The 23,499-nt window shown below is 42.4% G+C and overlaps 2 protein-coding genes across 4 annotated transcripts in view; one reads left to right on the forward strand and one right to left on the reverse strand.

Moving 5' to 3' along the window:
* Positions 1-6,569: 6,569 nt before the first annotated feature.
* EIF4A3 (eukaryotic translation initiation factor 4A3) lies at positions 6,570-15,439 on the reverse strand. The gene is made up of 12 exons (XM_060248710.1): positions 15,067-15,439; positions 14,764-14,836; positions 13,915-13,981; positions 13,675-13,737; positions 12,842-12,974; positions 11,696-11,776; positions 10,392-10,533; positions 9,796-9,934; positions 9,518-9,633; positions 8,373-8,480; positions 7,894-8,021; positions 6,570-7,008 (listed from the first exon to the last, which is right to left on the reverse strand). Exons 1-12 carry the CDS (start codon positions 15,230-15,232, stop codon positions 6,992-6,994), a joined length of 1,233 nt encoding a protein of 410 aa, XP_060104693.1. The 5' UTR covers positions 15,233-15,439; the 3' UTR covers positions 6,570-6,991.
* Positions 15,440-15,461: 22 nt separating this feature from the next.
* NINL (ninein like) overlaps positions 15,462-23,499 on the forward strand; it is an 84,834-nt gene continuing 76,796 nt past the window's right edge. For 2 of the 3 annotated variants that reach the window (XM_060248722.1, XM_060248740.1), the window contains exon 1: positions 19,958-20,314. The gene's annotated coding sequence lies outside the window, so the exon portion shown is untranslated. Of the gene's footprint in view, positions 15,803-19,854; positions 20,315-23,499 lie in introns of those variants that run through there. The other variant, XM_060248730.1, reaches the window with a different exon arrangement.

Below are 23,499 nucleotides of genomic sequence, written 5' to 3' on the forward strand. Positions count from 1 at the left end.
ATAGGCCATTGGCCCGATCCAACATGGCTTCTCTTATGTTCTTATGATGACCAGGTGACTGCCCTACAGATCTCATCTTAGGATGCTCTGGTGGAGAAAGCTGCTGAAGTGACTGCCACCCTGATGGAATGGGAGATAACATCCTGTAGTGTTTGTCAGCCCATGATCTCATAGACTTTTGGGTTACAGAGTTTTACCCAAAGAGCAATGGTGGCTTTTGAAACTTTCCCAGGTTGGTTGTGCTGTATGATACAAATAAACTGTAAGTCTCAATCGGGCTGAGTTCTCTTTTGGAGCCATGGATGGGTCTGTTTTGAGCACCACAGAATGCTTGTGGAACACACACAGTTCCCTTCTAACTGATAACACCCTCCGATATTCTAGAGAAGTCACTGCCACTCGAAATGTAATCTTCCTTGACAAAATCTTTAATTCCATGGATTTTAGTAGCTTGAAAGGCATTTTGTTGGGACTTTTGTTAGACTCAAGGTAGGGAATGTATGTCTCACTGGGGATGCTAACTTGACTGTTGCCTTATGGAATCCCCTAATGTACTTACTGTTGGTTGATAACTTGCCAGCAATGTTCCCTCTAAGTTGCAGAGTCCTGTGAGCAAAAATTCTACTTTGTGAGCTACTGGCCTTAAAGTTGTGAGCTACTGCATAAATTAATGTGCTCTGGGGTCATCCTTCCTGAGCTAAGACAAAGATGTGTGAGCTAGAGGCTAAAACTCTGTGAGCTAGCTCACGCTAATTCAGCTTAGAGGGAACACAGCTTGTCAAAGCAGCTACCTGTCTCTTTAGCATAATCAGTCTTAGTTCTTGCTTCCAACCCTGCTGCAAGAAGAGAACATTCTTGTAAAACAACTTTAAAGGATCTTTGTTTTGTCACTGGCTCACTTATTGAATAGCAGCCCCGTGGCGCAGAGTGGTAAAGCAGCAGTACTGCAGTACTGTGGTCTGAACTCTCTGCTCATGACCTGAGTTCGATTCTGGCAGAAGCTGGATTCAGGTAGCCGGCCCAAGGTTAACTCAGTCTTCCATCCTTCCGAGGTCGGTAAAATGAGTACCCAGCTTTTTTTGGGGGGGGGGAGTGTAAAAGACTGGAGAAGGCAATGGCAAACCACCCCGTAAAAAGTCTGCCATGAAAACATTGTGAAACAACGTCACCCCAGAGTCAGAAACGACTGGTGCTTGCACAGGGGACCTTTCCTTTTCCTTTCCACTTATTGAATGAGGGCCAAGTATATAAATCCGTCTCATTGCTGGCCTCCTTGCCTGGACCATGACATCCACCACCTCCATTGGGAACCCTTTCTGCCGGCCCTTGACGGGGTGCCACTGATACCGGTCCCCAAGGTCAAGAGCTTAGGCGTGCTCCTTGAGTCCTCCCTTACAATGGAGGCTCAGGTGGCAGCCACTGTTAGATCTGCCTTTTTCCATCTTCAGCAAGCACGGCAGCTGGCCCCTTACCTGGAGCGCAGCGACCTAGCGACGGTAATCCATGCTACGGTCACCTCAAGAATAGATCACTGTAATGCTCTCTACATGGGGCTACCCCTGATGCTAACCCGGAGACTACAACTAGTGCAGAACGCTGCGGCACGGCTGTTAATGGGGCTACCACGACGGGAGCACATTCAGCCAGTGCTGAGAGAGCTGCACTGGTTGCCTGTTGTGTTCCGAGTTCGCTTCAAGGTGTTGGTACTAACCTTTAAAGCCCTTTATGGTCAGGGACCTGCCTATCTACGGGACCGCCTTTCCCCATATATCCCCCAGAGAGCACTGCGACCAGGGACAAAAAATCTGCTGTCTGCCCCTGGCCCAAAAGAAGCCAGGCTATGCGCAACAAGATCTAGGGCTTTTTCAGTGGCAGCACCAGAACTTTGGAACACCCTCCCAGAAGCTATAAAGGCCTGCGGGATTTGTCGGCGTTCCGCAGGGCCTGTAAGACCGAACTGTTTAGACAGGCTTTTCTGGTTGATTGAAAATGGGCTGCCACCGGACATCCTACAGAAGCTGGCGATCATAGTCAGAACCCAATACCGCCAGACTGGATTGAGACAGCGCAAATAGTTTTAAACTGATAAGTGTATTATGGTTTTATATGTTTTATGGAATTGATTGTTTTTATGATATTGTAAGCCGCCCTGAGTCCGCTTGCGGAAAGGGCGGGATATAAATGTAAGTAATAAATAAATAAATAAAAATAAATAGTTCCTACCACTCAAGCTTCATGCCATTAGCCACAGCCAAGCTGGGTCTGGATGTAGGACAGGTCCCTGTGACAGATCTCCCCTCTCTGGGAGGTGCCACAGAGCATCCAATGGACATCTTGACTGTGGGTGCCTTGGTCAAAAAAGATTTATGAAGGTCACCTTCACTCCCACTCATTTAGAACCTTGCTGATCATGGGGGTTGGGGGGCATACAGTAAGCTTTTTGACCACTGATGTAGCATTATATCCTCACCCTCTGCTTGTAGATCCAGGAATCTTGATAGGAACTGGGAACCTGGCAGTTGTGCTGCAATGCTAGCAGGTCCATTATTGGGGTCCTGAACTGGGCAGAGATCTGTTGAGGTTTAGCACCCCTTCTTCTGGGTCCAGATCCTCTCTACTCAGCCAGTCTGCTTGCACATTTTACAAGCTGTGCTGGGCCTTCAGACCTGTTAAGTGTTTTTTTGCCCATAGGAAGCGGAGCTCTGCTTGGGTTGCAAGTGCAGTGAATTCTGCTGCCTTCTTAATCTTTAGAAGCGATCTCTTAAATGTCAGTGGATCAGGTTCCATATTCTGAAGCAGCTTGTTGGCCCAGATAATTATAGTTCTGGTAGAGTTTGACAAGACGGCTGATGCCGATTGTAAGGGAGGATGCCTCATCCAAGTACTTGAGTGACATCTCATTTTTCCTGTCCACTGAGTTTTTCCTGGCATTGTCTCTGTCATTTGAAAGGACAGCACTCAAATGGAGAGCAACTAATGGAACATTCACTAGGGGAACCTGCAGGTCCTCCATGTTTGCCTCCACCATGGCATAGAATTGTTAACAAAGAACAATATCTGAGGCAGCCCATTCTGCCTTAAGTCTTTGTCAAAAAAAACCCTCCACAAATGGGTAGACAGATGTCCTCTTCATTGATCTCTTAAATCCTCTCCCCCCCTCCCCCATCAAGCTTGGCCAATGCAGATGATCTGGGTTTTTCTGGGCAGTCCATCTGGTAATTCAGAGTGAATATGACTTTCTTCAGGAGTATCTGAAAATGCTTGGCTTGGAACAACCTAGTTCTAGATGAACTATCTTGGATCTCAGATTCCTTTTGTAACCGCTCTCCTCCCTCTCTGCTGGACACTATACTTTTGCAGAGTGGCACTCCTTGATTTCAGAGTCCGATTCCCTCTCACATCTGGGCTGGTGCCTCCTTTTATGAGTGGTAGGCATCAACACCCCACCCCACTCCACCTGCGATGACTGTTGTGCCTGTTCTTTCTAGGGTATTTGTGCTAATGGGAGGGAGGGCTCGCTCTCCATTAGAGGATCTGGGAGAGGGGGACCTCCTTCTGCATTCTCACCTCCATGGATGTTTCTCAGCTGCCTGTTCCTGTGCCATCCCCCGGCCTGGGTGGCTGCTTCCTGAGGAGCCCTGATGATGGGAGAGTGGGCTGTAAGGAGGGCACCCAGGCCGATCTCCAGGACTGCATGTGCAACTCTGCTGAGGTCAGATTTTAAAATGTGGGTATAAATGGTGCAGCTGCCATGTTGAGGTTTCTTGTGCTTGCCAGTGGACCCAGGTAGGCCTGGGGAAGCTCCCACCATTGCCCCTCACATCTGGGCTGATTCTTAAGGGGACCTCCCTCCTGGATGAGCGTGCTGCCTGCCAACCTGGAAGCCTTCGGGTTCCATTGGACATGGCCTGTTCCACATGGGCCACAGTTCATTTGGAGTCCTTCTGTGGTCTGCTCTGTGGCAGGACAGGGCAATCCAAAGATTTGGAACATCCTGCCCATAGTAATGGCTGCTAGCGCTGGCTCTCTTTCCCATTTCTCTTCCATGCCCAGAGCTAAGGGCTGAAGCTTTTCCCTCATCGCAGTCTGCATTGGGGGTCCTTTTGGAGGTTCTTTTTTCTTCCATGGTTGTATCTCCACTAGTGTAATGGCAGGAGGTTTTTTTGTTTGTTTTAGGCGTGGAACCTAGGCTGACACATCCTGCTTGGAGCTGCAGGGCTATCAAAACCAGAAAGGTGGTCTCACTCTGCCCCAGGACAGTTGTATGAAAACTTGCACAGCCATCCCTGGAGCAAGAGGGGGTGTGACCTACCAGCTTGGATGACTCCCCCACCCCGAGAAGCAAAGATTATACATTTCAATTTTAAAACTAAATATAAATCAGTACCTGAGCAAGCTCACCATTTTGTTTTAAACTTTAGTTCTCTAACTAAGTTGAATATGTTGGCAAAAGGATAGGTGAAAGTAATTTGAAAATTAGACTGTTCCTGTGCAGGCAAAATACATGCCTTCAGTGTGGGCTATAACCAGGGCTTCTCAAGCACAGGACCTTGGGAAGGTTCCAAGTCCAGCAGTCTGCATAGGAGGCAGCTTCTTCCAAATGTGTGCTCCCTGCGGACACAAAGACAATGCTTCCTAGGTTCTTTTAAGGAACCTCCTGTCCCATAGAGGTAGAGAAAAGCCAGCATCAGAATTCTCTGCCTTGGGAAAGAAATACTCTGTTGTTCCCAGAGAAAAGCACAAAGCCAGATGGAAAAAAGTTGTAACATATGAAAGCTTGTACAGCCAATGCCACATAGCTCTGACACCCTTGCAGAATAGTTTAGTCAGTCCTGTAGGGAATGACCCAAGGTTTCCTACTTTTATTTTCCTGTTTTATTCCAGGTGCTTTTGATTTTATCCTCAAGTAGTGGGTAGGTTACTAGTATAGCAATAGAGCAGGGTTGGTCAAACTGGCTCAGGAGCCACATATGGCCCTTTCACACATACTGTGCGGCTCTCGAAGCTCCTGTCGGCCAGTTTGGAGAATGCATTTAAAATTGTTTTCTTTTCCATTATTCCTCCATCTATTTGCCTTCCTTCCAGGTCTCAGTCATCTGATGTTCATGTCTTGTGGCTCTCAAACATCTGTTTATTCTGTGTGGCTCTTATATTAAGCAAGTTTGGCCACTCATGCAATAGAGTCAACAGTTCCAGAAATCTGCTATCTCCCATTCAAGGTAAAGGTAGTCCTGTGTGCAAGCACGTCGTTTCCAACTCTAGGGTGACGCTGCTTTCACGACATTTTCACAGCAGACTTTTTTTTACAGGGTGGTTTGCCATTGCCTTCCCCAGTCCTCTACACTTTTCCCCCAGCAAGCTGGGTACTCATTTTACTGACCTCGGAAGGATGAAAGGCTGAGTTGACCTGGCGCTGGCTACCTGAACCCAGCTTCTGCCGGGATCAAACTCAGGTTGTGAGCAGAGAGTTTGACTGCAGTACTGCAGCTTTACCACTCTGCACCACACGGCTCTCCCATTACAGCACCCTGAAAGCAAAGTCTCACCCAGTGTATTGTTCTTGTTGCAGCTACAATGCCATCTCACCCACCTGGCTGAAGGGGGTCCCCCATCTTTTTAAATAAATTATGCACAGGCTGGTGCTTAAACCTCAAAGATTGGAAAGATGAGCACAAACCCAAATAGTAACTACTACTTATATGGATCTGTATTTCCAATGAACACCAAATTCATGGGTGGGGGTGTGTGAGATGAAATTCTCGCTACTTGATTAATCATTACAGCCAATTCACTTATGAAGTGCTCAAGCAACAACTGCACTGCTAAATTAGACATAAAATCCATTGAATCTAGCATTCTGTTCTTCAGTGGACAAAGATATTGCATGAAAGCTACACTCCTCTACTCCCCAGATCAGTGTAGCGCCTTACTGCCTCTAACACATTCCCCCTGCAAGACATCCTCTAATACATGGGTGGCCAAACTTGCTTAACATAAAGCCATATAGAATAAATGTCTGAGACACGCAAAACAAGGTAGGAAGGAAGGAGAGGTGGAAATAAAGCAACTTTAAATCCATTTCCCAAGCTACCAGCTGGCTTGAAGAAGTGATTTAAAGAGAGAGATGCCTTCTCCAAGCTGGCCAATAGGGTGGTGGGGGCTTCGAGAGCCACACAATGTGTGAAAGAGCCATATGTGGCTCCTGAGCCACAGCTTGTTCACCCCTGCTCTAATAAATAGTGGTCCATTCAATGCTACTATGAACTGCACCATATAAAGACACGTACAGATGTCCAGGATTGTGTGTATTCATTATACCAGATCAAAGCTAATTTAAAGAAACTCCCCTTTTTTAGGTTCTATGTTAGTTCTACAGGCACTTCCAAATAATGGATCAAAAAATGTGTAGAGATTTCAAAAATTACACATCCAAAAGCATCAATTCAAATTCAGTTAGCAAATTTGAGAGGGGGAAGAGAAGTAATTTAAGTGCTAAGGAAGAAGTCCTGTACCACAGTACAAAAGGCCCTTATTGTCAAAATTGCCTGTGTATAATTAGTGGTCATATATGAAATGTATACAAAAACATTTGTTTAATCAGGAAAAAAGTAGCAGGTAAGATAGCAGAATTTTATATACAAAGATGCTACTTGCAGGTTCTATCCAAAACATCAGCGTCAACATTTACCAGACTCCAAAACAGCAGTCTAAAAAAAATCAAAATAAAAAACCCCCACCAAGGATACTGGTTGGTTCCAACATTTTTTTTCATTGACATGGACCTTCCAGCGATGGACTGCACATTTGGCAGTACAGGCCCGTATTTCCCCCTGCCACAGAAGCAGATGTGCATCTAACTGAGATTATAAAGTTCTGAAGATGAGCATTGGTGAAAAGCAGAGTCAGAAGCAGTCCTCCAGCACTGTAGACTAATACATCATTAATAGGAGGACCTTCTCTCTTCTGCTGGCATTCAGTCCATCTTGTTTCTTCAAATAAGATCAGCAACTAGACAGAGAAACAGAAGGCAGTTATGGCTACAACGTCCATCTTCCACTAGACATTAAAACAAGATGGGCCCTTTTCCTCACAGGACTTATAATTAATCTGTTCTCTCATGCAAATAATAAAAAGGATAAAACCCTAAATTACTATTAGTGTACATTTTACACATTTGCTGGAAAGTCACACAGGTGTAGTATATACAGTTTTGAGAACAGAACATCGAGGCCTAGGCACAAATCACTGAGAATGAAGCTTGATGCCTCCACCTTAAGCCTGTCATGTGCTCTTGGCTTAACCTAGCTCACAAGATTGTTGTGAGGATAAAGACAGTGGGACAAAGGTCAACTTTCATTTTAAAAATACACCCACCCCCAGAGCTGCAGAAATATGAAGTACTGGGGAAATTTCAGAAGTTAAATGGGGACTTTTCAGGACTTCCAAGCACTGTGTATAGTTCTGTGTTCTATCATGTAGCAGAAGTAAAACATTTCTATCTCTGCAGGATTTGAATGTTAAACAAACATAGAAGATCCAGAGCTGGATCAATGCAATGCTCTGGGGTAAAGTGCAATCAGCTCTGCCTCATTCTACCCTCTCACAAATTATTCTGTCCCATCTCAAAGAGCCCCACCCATCTACCATAAACAGGATTCCACCAGCCAGCTGACATATCCAAGTTAACAAGTCTATACAGCAGAACAACATTCACCACCGTGAGCGTCTTGAAGGAAGAGTAGGATAAAAGTGTAGTAACTAAACAGATCGATCAGTCCTGCAATCCTATAACCGGCTGTGAACTGCCATTCTCATCTAGAAAATATAGCTGCCCAGTGATCAATTTTACCAGCTGTCTTCTTTTGACTACCAGGCAAAGAATTACATATTTACCATTCATGGGCATTTCATCAATCTGGGTAGAATAGTACTGTTCAATGTCTCGCAGAATACGAATGTCGTCGTTCTTTACAAAGTTGATGGCAACACCTTTCCGGCCATAGCGACCTGATCTACCAATCCTGGAGAGACAAAAGAACAACACAGGGTCTGTGAGCACAGCAGAAATCAACACTGAAGGCACTCAGTCATACAAAGCTGAATTCTTCCACTCTCTTCTGTAACAGTGGCAGCACCAGCTATTGATAAGGCACATTATATACTTTTTAAAAACTAAAACACTGCATTTTAAGTGCTCAAAGTCTGACCTAAACAATGGCTTAACACCCACTCACCCCCCTTGCACTATTAAATATTTCTCACCAGGTGTTCAGGTTTGGGATGGATTTCTTTCTTTTCATCACAGGTGAAAAATACATCTCAGGAAAAAATATTTTCAGTATTTCCCTTTCCCACTCACTTTCTAATCTTACCTGTGTATATACAATTCTCTGTTGTTGGGTAGATCATAGTTAATAATTAAGGACACCTGAGGTACATCCAAGCCTCTGGCCCAAACATCTGTAGAAATAAGGACTCGGCTGCAAAAAGAAAAAAATGAAACCTTGTGCTAAATTGCAGTAAGACTGAAATCTCCTGGAGTTAAGTGAGAAGTTGTGCGGCTATGCAAGGCTTCCCTTTATATGACACAGAAACAGGACAGACACCATAGTTTCACATTTTTGTCTGCATAAGTTTATCACAGGCATAGGGCTTGAAATACAGGTGAACTGAGCATTTTGGTGATGGTGCTTAACCTTTCCAGTCTAAACAGCACAACCCACACTATACATGATTCTGAAACAGCAACAATTTGTTTCATGAAATTATGGACTTGAAGGATGAGGGGGTCACACAGCTTCTGGATTACAATGCCCTAAAAAAGACTGTCTCAAAAGCACAAGATTTACCAGCCTCAGGCCTACCCATGAGAAATTTTTATGGGCTTAATATGATCTCAAAAACATTCCAGCCTCTTCTTCACCTCTTACATAATGCCAGAATAAGCTGCATGATGCAACAAAAATATGGTGGTGTGTTTTGAACAAGACCAGGAGACCTGCCTTTTGTGCAGCACTGTGCTCCAATGCAGACAACTGTCCACTGAGGAGTGTGTACCTCTAGTGCAGGGATGGCCAAACTGTGGCTCAGGGAGCCACATATGGCTCTTTCACACATATTGTGTGGCTCTCGAAGCCCCCACAGCCCCATTGGCTGACTTGGAGAAGGCATTTAAAGTTGCTTTCTTTTCACTACTCCCTCCCCCCCAATCTATTTTCTGTCCCTCCTTCCTGTCTGACATTTATTGTGTGGCTCTTGCATTAAGCAAGTTTGGCCACCCCTGCTCTAGTGTGAGGCATTTTTCACACAAACAAAACTAGAAGACCACATAAATAAAAAGTGCCTGTTGCCAGAGGAATGCACTCCAATGAAAGACTGCTTCCGCAGCAGAAGATGGTACTGTGCCAGTGGAAGGAAGGTACAGGATCTAAAGCCCTGGTCAGTACTTCCTCTGTCATGACTCACAAGAAGACCAAACCACAAATGCAGTATCAGAGGGAAAAAAGCAGTGACTTACCTAGCCCCTGATCTGAATTCTTTCATAATGGATTCCCTCTCCTTTTGAGGCATGTCACCATGCATTGATGAAACAGTGAAGTTAGCTTCTCTCATCTTCTCAGTTAGCCAGTCAACCTGAGCCAAAAAGAAGCCAGGCTTAGTTTTATACAGCAACTAAAGCAATGCAGAAAAACTTAATGCTTTTTTCTAATGAGCCTGGCATCTAATGCTACCCTCTTTAGCTCTGGAAATGATTCACAGCTTTACAGGACTACATACTGCAACTTGCTGACATACCTTCCTTTTGGTGTTACAGAAGATGACTGCCTGTGTGATAGTGAGGGTGTCATATAGGTCACACAAGGTATCAAATTTCCATTCCTCTCTTTCCACAGCCACAAAAAACTGTTTGATCCCTTCAAGAGTCAACTCATCACTGAAAAGGGAAGGGCAAAAATCACATTTTGAAGCAGACTTTTCTGTTATTTGTAAAATAGTGCTTTTGTAGCTATTTATTATTGAAGAGGTTTTTCTCCACAACTGTCTATTCAGATTTAACATTTAAACCAACACAGTTGACCATTTAAACCAAAGTGTTTCATTTGAAAATTCTAACATGAAAGAAGACTATGACCAGTGAATCAGGAAACTGCTGGGTAAAATCCCACCTTGAACTCATTTAGCTATCTCTGGAAAGCCAGTGTTCTCTGTCCCCATCTGCAAAATGGGGATAATAATAATCTATTTTACAATGAGAGAATGGTATTACTGAGAAAACTATATTAGTAGGTCAAAGAAAGTAAATGAGACAAGAATGCAGACATGCTTTGTTTTAACTCAGGTAAGCCATAACAACAGATGCCACTGAAGTTGAAACTCTAGAAATCACTAACCGTTTCACCAGGATGCGGATGGGGTCAGTCATGAATTTGTTGGTCATCTCTAAGATCTCATGTGGCAGAGTGGCACTGATCAGAACCACCTGTGTTGCTGGAGGAAGGTATCTGTACACATCATAGATCTGTTCTTTAAAACCTAGCCAAAGCAAAGAAACAGCATCATAGGATGAGCCTCTACAGAACAGAACCAATCTTGTATCTTGCTGATTTGAAATCACAGAAAGATGTCATACAAAGAACTCACTACAAAAACTGTTCCAAATTTGTGTCAACCATGTTTAAAGCAATTTGTACTGAAAATTTAACAATGCTTCATGCCAGTCTGAGGCATCTGGAGATGCAGCTGGCCTGCCCAGTCTGCTCTTATAACTGGCAACACATTTGGGCATAGTACATCTTACAGAAAACCATACTGGTTTTAGAAACTGCAGGCTTTCCCACTTCAGAATGTGAGTATAGAAAGTTAAAAGGGGTCAATTATCACCTGTGATCATCTCTTCTCACCAATGTACCCAAATCCATTATTAATTTATTTATTTTATTTTAGTATATTTCTATTCTGCCCATTCCCTGTAGGGCTCAGGGCGGAGTACAACATATGATAAAACAATAAAATACAATAAAATCATTCAATAAACAGACAACTCAACAGCACTCAGATTACCATGTCATTACATATTGCCCAGCCTAGTTGTCTCACATCATGATATCTCATAGAGATGGCAGTTTTTATTCCATTAAAAACTTTCAGCATGGAGCTTCACAGGGTGAGTGGGACTACAGCTGAAGATAACTCTTACCTTCTTGAAACACTTCCAGCATCCCCACTGAATATGTATTTGCGACCCTGTCCAGTCCTCATAACTAAAAAGTCACTTGGACTGCCATACTACATTCATCATGCAATCTATTTTACAATTTTGTGTAAATTAGTCCTCATCCAACACTCTAGATGCACTCTGGAGAAGTTTCCAGGTATTTTGCAGGAGTACAGATGTCTATGTACACATGTACATACAATGTCCACTTTTGGAAAGCACATTTCTGTAAATCCAAATTATGAGGGAAGCTGACCAACATGCCTACATTTATCTGCAGATCACAACATAACTTGAACAGAGAATTGGACAAGTTATTGAAGCAAAAGGAATGGTCCATTTGCCCTGGACAGGTGTTTAAATGCAGAAGTGACATATACTGCTTCAGCAACTAAACAACGTATTTTAGAGGCTCCTCATTATAAATAAAGTCTTAACTGGCAACATAGTATGATAAAGTATGTGGGTAAAAACATTTACCTTTATTCAACATCTCATCAGCTTCATCCAGAACTAACATTTTGATAGCACGAGTTCTTAGACTTCTCCGACGAATCATATCTGAAAGATTTTTAGGTTTTGTCAAGAAACAGAAACATAAAAGAATGGCTGAAAGTCTCTTCTTGATTTCCATGATGGTCCAAAAGAACAAGAGTTACATCTCAAAATGGGACCACACCAGAAAGACTGGGGATGCTGACTGGTTTCCCAGACACAAAAATGACAGCAGTCTGACTGTTTAATATTTATTTTCCAAAGGCTTGTTCAACATCATCTGTTTTATGGCACAAGTACAGAAATATAAAGATCTGGGTAAAATACTGATGAGTCTTCATGTCAGAATTTTTTTGCAAAAGACAAATATGTAACATTGATTCATATAATTTTTCAAAAAGATAGCTGAAAAGGGAAAGGAACTGCACATTTTCTTCACTTTTCCTGGGAATGTACTCAGAATAACTTTTTTTAAAAAACACACATGGATTTCCCTCCCTCTGAAGCAAAATGATTAGACACCTAAGAGGTCTACTTGATATTAACAAAGACCACACAGGCATCCTCTCTTTTGTATGGGGTGTCTATCTGACAAGAAGCAGTAAGTTATACACTTCAAGCCTCTGTACAAGGAGTCACCTTGGACCTGCTAAGCTCCCTGAATGAAAAGTGTTCACTGGGTCAGAAACAGAACCCCAAGGAAAGAGTGAGACAACAGAGAGGTTTTTAGGGCATCTTATTATAACAGAGTATACTGAAAAGTACAGGTGGCTGGTAGGGGACTAGCTGGGAGGGAAGCTAAGACCAGTGCTGGAAAGGCCAAAAGCAATGACATTGTTAAGCTCTTTTCTTAGCTGGATGGCATGTGAGATACAGAAAACTATGTGGCTTCTAGACTATCAGTTGTTCATCTCCATAAAAGAAATGGTCTTCCAACATGTAATTTTAAACTACCAACAAATGCAGAATAAAAGAAGAGATGACTGAAGTAAAAGGACTGTTGCTGTAGTTCCCTGTCTAGCAGCAAAACTGAGGATAAAATGTATCTTAAATATGAAGCAGACAGAATCCTAAACTAATTGTCAAAACGAATTATATGTAATAGGTTATTTTGCATAACAGTCTTCTTACCAAATACTCGCCCAGGTGTGCCAGCAACTACATGCTGTCCATAATCCAGTTTTCGGATGTCCTCACCAACATTTGTTCCCCCAATACAAGCATGACACTGGACATTCATGTAGTCACCAAGAGCAAGAAGCCCCTGCAAGAATAAGTGAGCAACTTAAAATATAACCATACCAGGATGTTTAACAGAACTGTCAACCTTCAACATGTCTGAAGGTGTGTGAGACAGCAGAGACAGACCCCACTGTGTGCAAATATATCCTTCCTCCTCCGTCTGATACAGCTGCCTCTATACCTTTGACACAATGACAACTAGTTATGTACTGGATTGTTGTATAGGCAGGCAATGAACTGTCAGAGTTAAAGTCAGAGAAAACCACTGGCACTGCCCTAAATATGCTTACACACAAACCACTTTGTTGGAATTAATGCATGACACATCTGCAATAGCCTTATAGGATCCCTAGGACACAAAAGCCTTACTTTTAATTATGTAGCTTGGGAGCTAGACAACAGCCTGATTTGACTGAGCTGCTGCTTTCATGCAAATCAAGATGAAAACTCTTGTCACAGGGAATCTGTGTACTATACCACCCCACTTCTACAAAGAAGAGCTTTGTAGTTCAAATTTCTAGGTGCTGCAACAAATATCCTATATTCTTTCACACCTCATAAGGTTTGTCTTTGATGAGAGAAAATCAAGCATGGTATCGGGTAGAATGAGGCATCAACAGTTCTAGAAATACAGAAGCATCAAGAAAATGGCAAGATGGCAAATCATTTCATAAACACAGCTGTTTCACTTTTTGGAACAGGAAAGGAAGCTAGACACCTACCTTCTGAATTTGTACTGCCAATTCCCTAGTAGGTGCCAAAATCAATGCTTGGGTTTCACGAACCTGATTAAAATAACAAGGTACAGTGAACAGGCCATTCATCATTCTCTCCATATGGATTCTAAACCTAAAGTGTTCAGGATTAACAACAGCTTGGTCCCCAGATATTTGGAAAGAAATCAAGTATCTGAAGAACAGGGTTCATAAAGAAAATATCTGGTATTTATATTCAAAAGTTACCTGAATGTCCAGACACTGTAGAACAGATATGGAAAATGTTGCTGTTTTGCCTGTTCCAGACTGTGATCTAGAAAGAAAACACAATATTTTAAGAACTGTACCTGAATAAACAGCTGAGCACACAATACATATCATCTAAGCAGGGCAGAAGTTCATGCAGAAAGGTTTGATCTCTAGTGTCTCAGGTGTTACCAAACACAGATGGCAACTACAAACAAGACAGATCAACAGTTTGACTTGGTATAAGCAGAGATGTGGCACAGAGCTTTTTTTGGGTCTGCTAAAATTAGTTTGTCAACAACTTTTTTTCTTAAGTACAGACTACATTATGTTTAGTTTTTAAAATATCCCAATAGTTTCCTCCTAAAGATTTGAACATAATGTTGAAACCATGTTTAATTTTATACTCTAAAATATCGTAGAAATGAAATATTTGATTAGGAAAAAACATAGAATGCTTAAAAATTACTAATGTGTCAATATAAATATACTAAGTTAGATCATGATCTATTTAGAGCACTAAATCATTTTCCAGACATTTTTCCAAATCCAAAGTTTTCCAGAAAACCCTGGTAATTTGACATAAGGCAGTATAATGTGCCCATATTGACAGGAATAAGACTGTATAATGTAATGGTATTTATTCTAAAGACAATAAAATTGTCAATGTATCCTGTTTTCATTTACTGACAAGTGTACACCACTGACCTCTAACATTTTCAAACAGTGTTCAAAAATAATTTAAGCTTAAGATCACATATGGATAGTGTACATCATTCTGCTTCCCGGGTGTCAGTGTGCGCTTACTTAACGTCCCTCCAATTTATCTCAAAGCACATTTTCACTTACTGTGCAATCACATCTCTCCCTTTAATGATCTGTTTGATTGCTCTTTGCTGGATAGCTGAAGGCTTCTCAAAACCTGGAATATTAATACAAATACAGATTTGTTACAGGTACTGCAACATATCAAAAACTTAAAAACAGAAGCCGTTGTTGATTAATAAGCAGGTACTCTACTACACAGGAAGTACTCTGAGGTAGAAAGCAGCGTACCACCCACCCTTGGTTAGATAATCCCACATGACCTCCCCACATGCAGCTCATGTAGCGCTTCTCCCCTCCCTCACCCAGCCCACAACCGCGCCGTACCGTAGGCGTAGATGCCCCGTAGCAGGTCCTCGCGCAGGCCCATAGTGTCGAAGGTGGGGGTGACGTCCACCTCTTCGCTCGTCTCGAACTCCACCTTGGTCATGTCCTCCTCCTTCAGTAGCCGTTTTCGGGCTGAACCCGTCGCGCCTCCCGTAGCCCCCGACATCCTGCTAAACCGACCCTCGACTTCGCCACCGGACCACCCGAATCCCACCTCTCCTCAAGATAGTCCCTGCTCAAACGTGCTGAAAAGACAAGGGCCTGCAACACGCTCCGCGCCCGGCGACGAACGGAGTACGCATGCGCATTAGTCCTAGTCCCGACGATTCTCCGTGACGTATCTGCTGACGCATCAACGTGCAACGTTAGTTCCTTCTCCCATAGGGCGGTGCCGTGATGGAAGGACGCGTGTGCGCTGTTGTCAGCGCGCTCGGTTCTTCATCTGTTTGGGGTGGTTTAGGGTCGTTAGGCTGCGTGATGCGCCTGTTATAATTATTAGGCCGATGGTGGGGAAATTAGGGATTCCAGCCTCCAGGTGGGACCTGGGAATCACACAAACTACAGAGATCAGTTCCCCTGGAGAAAATGGATGCTTTGGACTCAGGATGGACGTTATGGCATGTACCCTAGTGACGCTCCTCCTGCCCAGGCTCCATCCTTAAATTGCCAAGAGTTTCCTAACCAGCAGCCCTACCGCCCGTTCTGCCGGTAGCCAAGGGGGACCTGGCAACGCTAGGTGGGTTGGAGTTTAGCTGCTAAGCCTGTTGACCGGGAAGGCTGTAACTCTGTTTAAGGTAGCACTGCCAATGGCATAGCATCACAGAGAAAAAGGGCCGGCCTTGCCACTAGGCAATTGGCTAGGGTGCCAGCCTTCTGAAGGCACTGAATTAGGTGCCCACTGTATGACTCGGTGAAGTTTTCAGTGCAGGGAGAGTGCCAGAAGTTAGCCTTGCATAGGGTGCCAGACGGTCTAGGGCCTGCCCTGCAGAGAAAAATTGGAAAAGCGTTCCCACATAGTTTTATTGTATGACCCACCTCACTTAAACAATGTTTGTAAAGCCTTCGTCTTGGAAGCTTCCTCAGGAGAAATGAGATCTGCAGGTGTTAACCTCAATAGACATTTTCTTGAGAGCACATTCACTAAACTAAGTGTAGCCCTTTCAGACTGCAATCCTAAAACCTGCTAGTGTCAGGCTTAACTGCCACAATCCAATACATGCCCAACTTACTCTCAGGTACCTTAACTTGGAAATGGATTTCATTTTTGTTAAGGGAGCATTTCATAAATAAACATATACCGGATTGTAGAAAATGGTGGGATTTATTTATGATAGGGCCGAGATTTGTAAGTTTACAATAAGGTGAAGGAATGTTTGCAGATATTCTGGTAGGAATTTGTACTGCCTTGTGCATAACATGTACATTGGGGTTCTGTATTCAAAAGTCATTCCTGTTTGTTTTAAAAATTCATTCAGGAATAGGGAAGCAGATTGCGATTTTACAGCCCTGCTTGTGTGCAGAGGCAGGCATGCCTAAACCAATTGAAATCAGTGGGATGAAACATCCTGAATAGGATTGTGCTATTATTTGAAATAAGAGTACATTGAAATCAAAGTGTTTTGATAGCTGTTTTAAAACCTGATCTTATGCAATGTTAGCTATATCTATTTTTGTGGAAGGTTGCAGCTGTAGAAACTTGGATCAGCTTTTATTTAGGATATTGGTTTTATGCTAAAGATGTTTCTCACCCACAATCTTTTCCTCAGTGTGATAATATCCCATCCACTGCTGCATTTGGGATTGTGTGAATATAATATGTGAACAGGTATTACGATTATACCTGTTGCAATTTTCTGTCATTGTATTTTAATTTTTTTAGAGTTGTTGGGGGATAATGGAAATTGCCTTAGGTAGCTCTATCAAACAGCAGGAAAATCTTTCCTATGAGGAAATGTTAATGTATGTGGTACTGTTAGTTGTTATAGTGCCAGACTCCTTTTGCCACAACAGACTAATAAAGCTAACTTTGTAACTGAGGACTAAATAGTTTAATGAATGCTGCTGTGGAGCCCTTACTGGAGTTGGAAGAGATGTTTGTGTGAGCAGGAAATGGGAAGGTGAAGCTGTGCATGGGATATAGGAGCCAGATTGGTATATCCAAAGAGAAGATTATCTGTCTGAACACTTCAAGGGATTGGATAGTCTTCCATAAGAAGAAAAGCTAAGATTTATGGGGTCTGATTTATGAATTATTAAAATGCTTGCTATGTTAAAGCTTCCCCACAGAGAGCAAACAAGCACAACAGGCAAAGAGAGGTGGCAGAGGTCTTCTCCCTGTTGAACTAGCATTACTAGCATTCTGTCTGCATTCAAGATGTAATCCATCCTCTGCAATATTATTCTACTACATAATACTGACAAGGCAAAAAGCTTTGCTTTGGAACTTATCAGATCTTGTTTAAACTGTTCAACCTGTGGAAAGCAGCAACACATGCTTAATTTGCATGCCAGAGCTCTGTAGGTCTTGTGAATACTGTGCCTCTGGGCATGCAGTTTGCCCAGGTTGCAGCATAGTTTAAATGAGACCTCTGAGTCCTTTGAATTGAATCACATTTTGATTTGTCCATTCTTTGTAACATTCCCCCATTTTCTGTTGTGTGTATTGTTTACCTGATGGATGTACACTCCTGTGCATCTAGAGAGGTGAGCACTTGCTCAGGAAAACTTATACTGGAATAAATTTTGCAAGTGTTTTAAGGTACCTTTGGAATCCTGCCTTCTTATGTTGAACAAAGCAGGAGCCAAGTTGCACCTTTAAGACCAACCAATTTTTATTTAGAACGTAAGTTTTCGTGTGCTGTTAAACACACGTCATCAGAAAAGGGATCCGGCACAGTGAGCAAAGCCATACATAGCTGAGCAGAGCCATACATAGCTGGTAGGCAGTGGCCCAGAATGCAAAATGGTACAGATTTAAGAACCAATGACAGTGAAGTAAAATTATCTGGTAGACAGTGGTTTAGAATGTAAAATGGTACAATGACAGAACAGTAAAATTAACAAATTGAGCAAACCTTTGATCTGAGTAGCATGAGCATGCCATTTTGCATTCTGGGCCACTGCCTACCAGCTATGTATGGCTCTGCTCAGCTATGTATGGCTTTGCTCACTGTGCCGGATCCCTTGTCTGATGAAGTGTGCTTAAGAGCATATGAAAGCTTACGTTCTAAATAAAAATTGGTTGGCCTTAAAGGTGCAACTTGACTCCTGCTTCAGACCAACATGGCTGCCCACTTGGAGCTTTCTTATGTTGAGACACTTTCGCTTTGCCAGTTTCTCATTTATTGTTGATGTGGAACTGGGTTTGATATTCTTTCAAACTTAGGTATACATGGTCATATATGGTCTCATAGACTGGACTCAAAGGTTTGCTATTGGAATTCAGTTAAGGTATTCTACAAGGTACAATTGTATCACTCATGGTTTTCAATATCTATGTAAAGCCCTGGGGACAAATCATTTGGGACTGGTTGTCATCCATATGCAGGTGATACTCTGTGCTATATATCCTTATCCAAATCTCCTGGTGATGTGGTAGTGGTCCTCAATCACTGCTTGGCTGTTGTGGCAAATTGGCTGAGTGAATAAATCAAAACTAAACCTTGAAAAGACAGAGGTCATGCTGGTTGGGAAGTGGAAATCTTGAAGGCCATTGTACTCCCTACTGTTGATGAAGTTCAGCTGATCCTTGCTGACTCAGTTAATAGTTTTGGGGTTATACTGGACCCAGCATTATTGCTGGGGAAGCAAGTTAATGGAGCTGCAAAAAAAGGCTTTCTCCCAGCTTTCATATGCATGCATACTTCTTCAGATGATGGTACGGTCCAGTGGGCTGAAATATGTGTAGTTGGTGGGTTAAGAGTGTAAACTGATACAAAGGATCAAATGGCAAAATAGTGTAATAACTTGGAAGACCTTTGATCTGGATAGCAATAAAAAGTAATAAAAGTTGCCTGTTAATTGCTGTTGCTAAAAGTGTAAGTAAAACAAAAGGACATGTATTTTCTAGTTTTTGTCCACCTAGTTTAATTTTTAACATCATTCTATAGATTATAAACATCATTCTAGTTTGCGATTAGAAAAAAAGAATACATAAAATGAAAATGGGTTAAGTATATGTAATGAGATAAACAGCCAATATCTCTTATTTGAGTATGCCAATACAAAAAATTATTCTGATACACTATTATTAAAGAGACATACATTGGAATACCGTGGATGTATTGCCATACTCAGTGAGAGTGGGTTTAGCATATGTAATGAGATAAAAAACCAATATCCCTGTTCAGTCCTGGGGAGGTGTTTGTTCCAAGTTTCATAATAATTTGTAATTCAGCAATTTCCCTCTCCATTCTGTTCTTGAAGTTCCTTTGCAGTAAAACAGCTACTTTGAGGTCACCCATTGAATGCTCTGGAAGATTAAAGTGTTCTCACACAGGTTTCTCTGTTCTGTAATTCCTTGTCAGATTTGTGTCCATTTATCCTCTGGCGGAAGATTTGTCCTGTTTGCCCTATGTAGAGAACTGAATGGCATTGTTGGCATTTAATGGCTTATATAATGTTGGAAGATGAACAAATGAATGAGCCTGAGATGGTGCAACTTGCCTCCTACTTCCTTTCCATATGTTTAGGATGTCACTGCACAATGCCAAAAGGCAGCTGTGCTTATTAGGCGGTGTTCGATTCAGCCAGAGTTTTTTGTTTGGTCTCTCTTTCCCTACCCTGCAGGCACCTGGCTGCGATCCCGCTGACTCCTCCAAACCAGCAGAGGATGCCAGCAGCCGCCGGAGACGGACTTGAAAGGAGCCACGGAGGAGAGAGAGCCGTGCGATGAGCTCAGCTCGCCCCTTGTGGTGCAGTCCCGCCGAGAGCGAGGTGCCTAACTGGGCGGGGAGGGGGGGGCGGCGGACTCGTCTGCTCCTGGAGCGGGAAAGGGGAAGCCGGGCGAGGGGTTGCAAGGCAGAGCCGTCTGCGAGTCTGATTGCGCGGAGCTCGTCCGGGGGGGAAGCAGCCGCCGCTGGAGAGGAGAATCCGGGCACGCGGGTATTGGCTGGGGGGGCACAAAGGGAGTTCAGGACGGGAGGAAAGTTTTCCCAGAGGTGCCTTCGAAGGAAAGATGCGGCTGCGGCTGTTCTGGGAGCAGAAGAAACACCAGTAGAAACAGGCGAGAGGAGAGAAAGAAAGAGAGGTGGGTCCTGCTGAGGTTGGGTTTAGCGCTTCCGAAGGGGCCCTTTAATGTAGCTCTCTTTAGTTACCTATGTAGCGTTTTCAGGAACAGCAGACTTGATGGGCGTTTGGTTTTGGTGCTAGTGTAGGAATCCTCTCTCTCTGCAGCCGCAGGGTGACCGAAACCTGCGTTTGTCTTTTTAAGTAGGAAAACTGCTCTTGTTTATCTTTGTTTCGGCTTAAATCAAACAAAACCTTGCATTGCCTTCACACCTGGTTCTTCATGTCTTCTATCAAAGCTTAATTGGCCTAGTAGACCTCAACTCTAGTTTCTTATTTTATTTTGCTTGCGGCATTAACTTTTTCCTTTTCAGCTTTCCAAACTGGCTGTATCTTTTCTTACACATTGTATTATTTCCCATCTATCTTTGTAGCGTTGTGATATTTGGATGCCTGTTCTTAGAAACAACCAGACAAAGGCAGTGCTTATCGGTTCTATAAATCTTTTGAAACACATGTACTACCAATTAATGTGTTTGCAGTGCAGGAAGTGCTGGTAGTTGCCTGTCCAGTTTCTTTTGTTGAAAAAAGTTCACCTCTCACATCAGTTCTAATTTAAAATTGGATTGGTCTGCCTACCCCCATAGGGCCCAAACTTAACAAACTCTAACCCATAAACCTTTTACTTTGGAGTTCTTGAAACTTAAGTATCTGTTTAGTCCTTTAAAAAAACACCCTGAGTTCCTACCTAAAGATGCATATTTAGCTTCCACACCCATTTTTCAAAGATGGAAAGAGATTACTCTAAGAGATCTAAGAGACAGCTGCTAACTATTAATATTGATGAATATATGCTATTTCTTTACTTATCCAGTCTGCCCCATTAATTGGGAATGAAGTAATTTCTTTGCTACGTTTATGTCTTATTGTTCCTCCAAAAAGCTTTTAGTAGGACTTTAGCCTTGCAATTGAAGTTAAGAAACAAATGGTCACAATCTCCTTAAATGTAATATTAAAAATGAAAGGTAAAGTGAGTGGTAGAGCCCAACCTTGTCTGAGGCAGAAAGCCAGGCTTGTTACTCAAGATATAAGAGAATAATGGAAAGCTTAATGTTTTAAGATTTTTTAGAAAGACAACTGGAATACCAGAAAAGCTTGAGGAGACAGTAACTAGGTGCCCTACAATCATGCTTTGAGGAGATGTTACTCTTTCTTTCAGCATCTTTTAAAATTATACTGCAGTTGATGATGTTTGCATGCTTAGCTTTCACAATCATCTTCGTTTGCATTTTCAAAATCATTCAAGCATCTTTGAGACTTTTATTTGTTGAGAAACAGGATAAAAATGCATTAAACATAGGACTTGAGAACATTCTATCAGGACAGGTATGGAGCTGGCTGAGTTTGTTAATGAGATAGGACAGCTGCATTTGAAACCTAATGTGGAGGTTCAGCAGGAAGTTAGTGCTTTCCTTGCTCTTTTGTAAGGAGGCTTGTACAGTTTTAGCATCCACTTCTAAAATTTTGTGATCATCAAAATCCGTGGGAAGCAGCTAGCAAGGAGGTATCACAGTGCTTCTTATCATCGTGGTCTGCCAATCCTGGAGGGCATGCAGAACATTGGGGAGTTTAGGCAGCACTCTTCCCTTGATTGTAGTGGCTTCTGACAACCAATGAAAAAGATTTGTTTCATACTGCTTACCCTACCCTGAGGGCAAAATCCCAGGTTCCAGATTTCACTATCAGGCCCTTAAAATGGCACACAACAAGTAATCAAACCTAACATTGAGCAGTCAAGGGTCCTCAGATGCAAGGGCCTAATTGAATGTATGCTTGAAATCTGTGCTTTGAATTATTAGCAAATTTTTATGTGGGAGCTAATTTTTTTCTCTTATTAATTGTGGTGGTTGGGAAGTTTGCTAAGTCTTCAGCTGGTCAATGACTATATTAATAAAGATTGTAAACTTTGATCTGTGTATCATATGCGTGTAATAAATATACCAATATGATTAAATACAGCTGCCTTTTTTCAGAGTGTTGTTTTATAAGCTTTTAAAAAAATTGCTATGAGCTTGTTTGCCACCTGTGATCCTCCTAGTCAAATTTTTTGTCCAGCCATAGCATGGATGTAAGGGCATTCTTTTTTAGATAGGTGTTTTGTGGCTAATTCATCTGGAAGGGGGCATTTTGTGGGAAAATGGTATAGCTGTATGCTTTTTGTATGTTGTCATGGTTTACAGAGCCCCATGGCACAGAGTGTTAAAGTTGCAGTACTGCGGTCCTAAGTTCTGCTCATGACCTGAGTTTGATCCTCGGCGGTAGCTGGGTTTTCAGGTAGCCGGCTCGAGGTTGACTCAGCCTTCCATCCTTCCGAGGTTGGTAAAATGATTACCCAGCTGGAAGGGGGAAAAGTGTAGATGACTGGGGAAGGCAATGGCAAACCACCCTGTAAAAAGTCTGCCGTGAAAACGTGAAAGCAACATCACCCCAGAGTCGGAAACAACTGGTGCTTGCACAGGGGACCTTTCTTTTCCATGGTTTTTTGAAAGCAGCCTTGAGCCACCATGTTCAGTTGAAAAGGTGTGTAACATTTTTGCTTTTTTCCTGTGAGACTCCTTTATGTGTAATCGATGTCAAGGCACATCTCTATAGTGTTCTGAGGTGGCTTGTGTTATGTTGCTTCCTTACCTTCCTTATTTTTGCTGCCACCAAAGACAATTCTTGGCTGGACTCAAAGAACAGGGTGGCTTAGTTGTATATGGTAGAATGACAGAATGGTCAGTGCATGGGGGTAGCTCTGAGATAAAAGAGGATCTTATTCTCTAAAATAAACATAGATTCAGGTGGGTAGCCATGTAGGTCTGAAGCAATAGAATATAGTTTGAATCCAGGGGCATCTTTAACACCAATATAGTTTAATTCTGGGTATAAACTTTCATGTGCATGCAGACTTCATCAGATACTTGAAAACTTATAACCAGAATTAAACTTTGCTGGTCTTAAAGGTGCCACTGGACTCAGACTTTGTTCTAAAATATGGTTGTTTTTATTAAATCTAAATAGTTTATTTATAGGTAAAACAGTGTAACAGTTTCTGTATGGTTAATAAGCATAATGGTTTCAGATAGAAACATAAGTGTAATGTTTCCTTAAATAGACCTAGCCACACAAGCTTATTTTTTCACTATGCATTTAGGCCAATAACTT

The sequence above is a fragment of the Heteronotia binoei genome, chromosome 1 (genome assembly GCF_032191835.1).
Source record: "Heteronotia binoei isolate CCM8104 ecotype False Entrance Well chromosome 1, APGP_CSIRO_Hbin_v1, whole genome shotgun sequence".
Lineage (NCBI taxonomy): Eukaryota > Metazoa > Chordata > Lepidosauria > Squamata > Gekkonidae > Heteronotia > Heteronotia binoei.

Coding starts and splice junctions, on each gene's coding strand:
- EIF4A3 (XM_060248710.1), bottom strand. CDS start 15,232: ATGTCGGGGGCTACGGGAGGCGCGACGGGTTCAGCCCGAAAACGGCTA. Junction 14,837..15,066: donor ACGGGGCATCTACGCCTACG/GTACGGCGCGGT, acceptor TTAATATTCCAG/GTTTTGAGAAGCCTTCAGCT. Junction 10,534..11,695: donor TGATGAGATGTTGAATAAAG/GTAAATGTTTTT, acceptor TGCTTTGGCTAG/GTTTTAAAGAACAGATCTAT.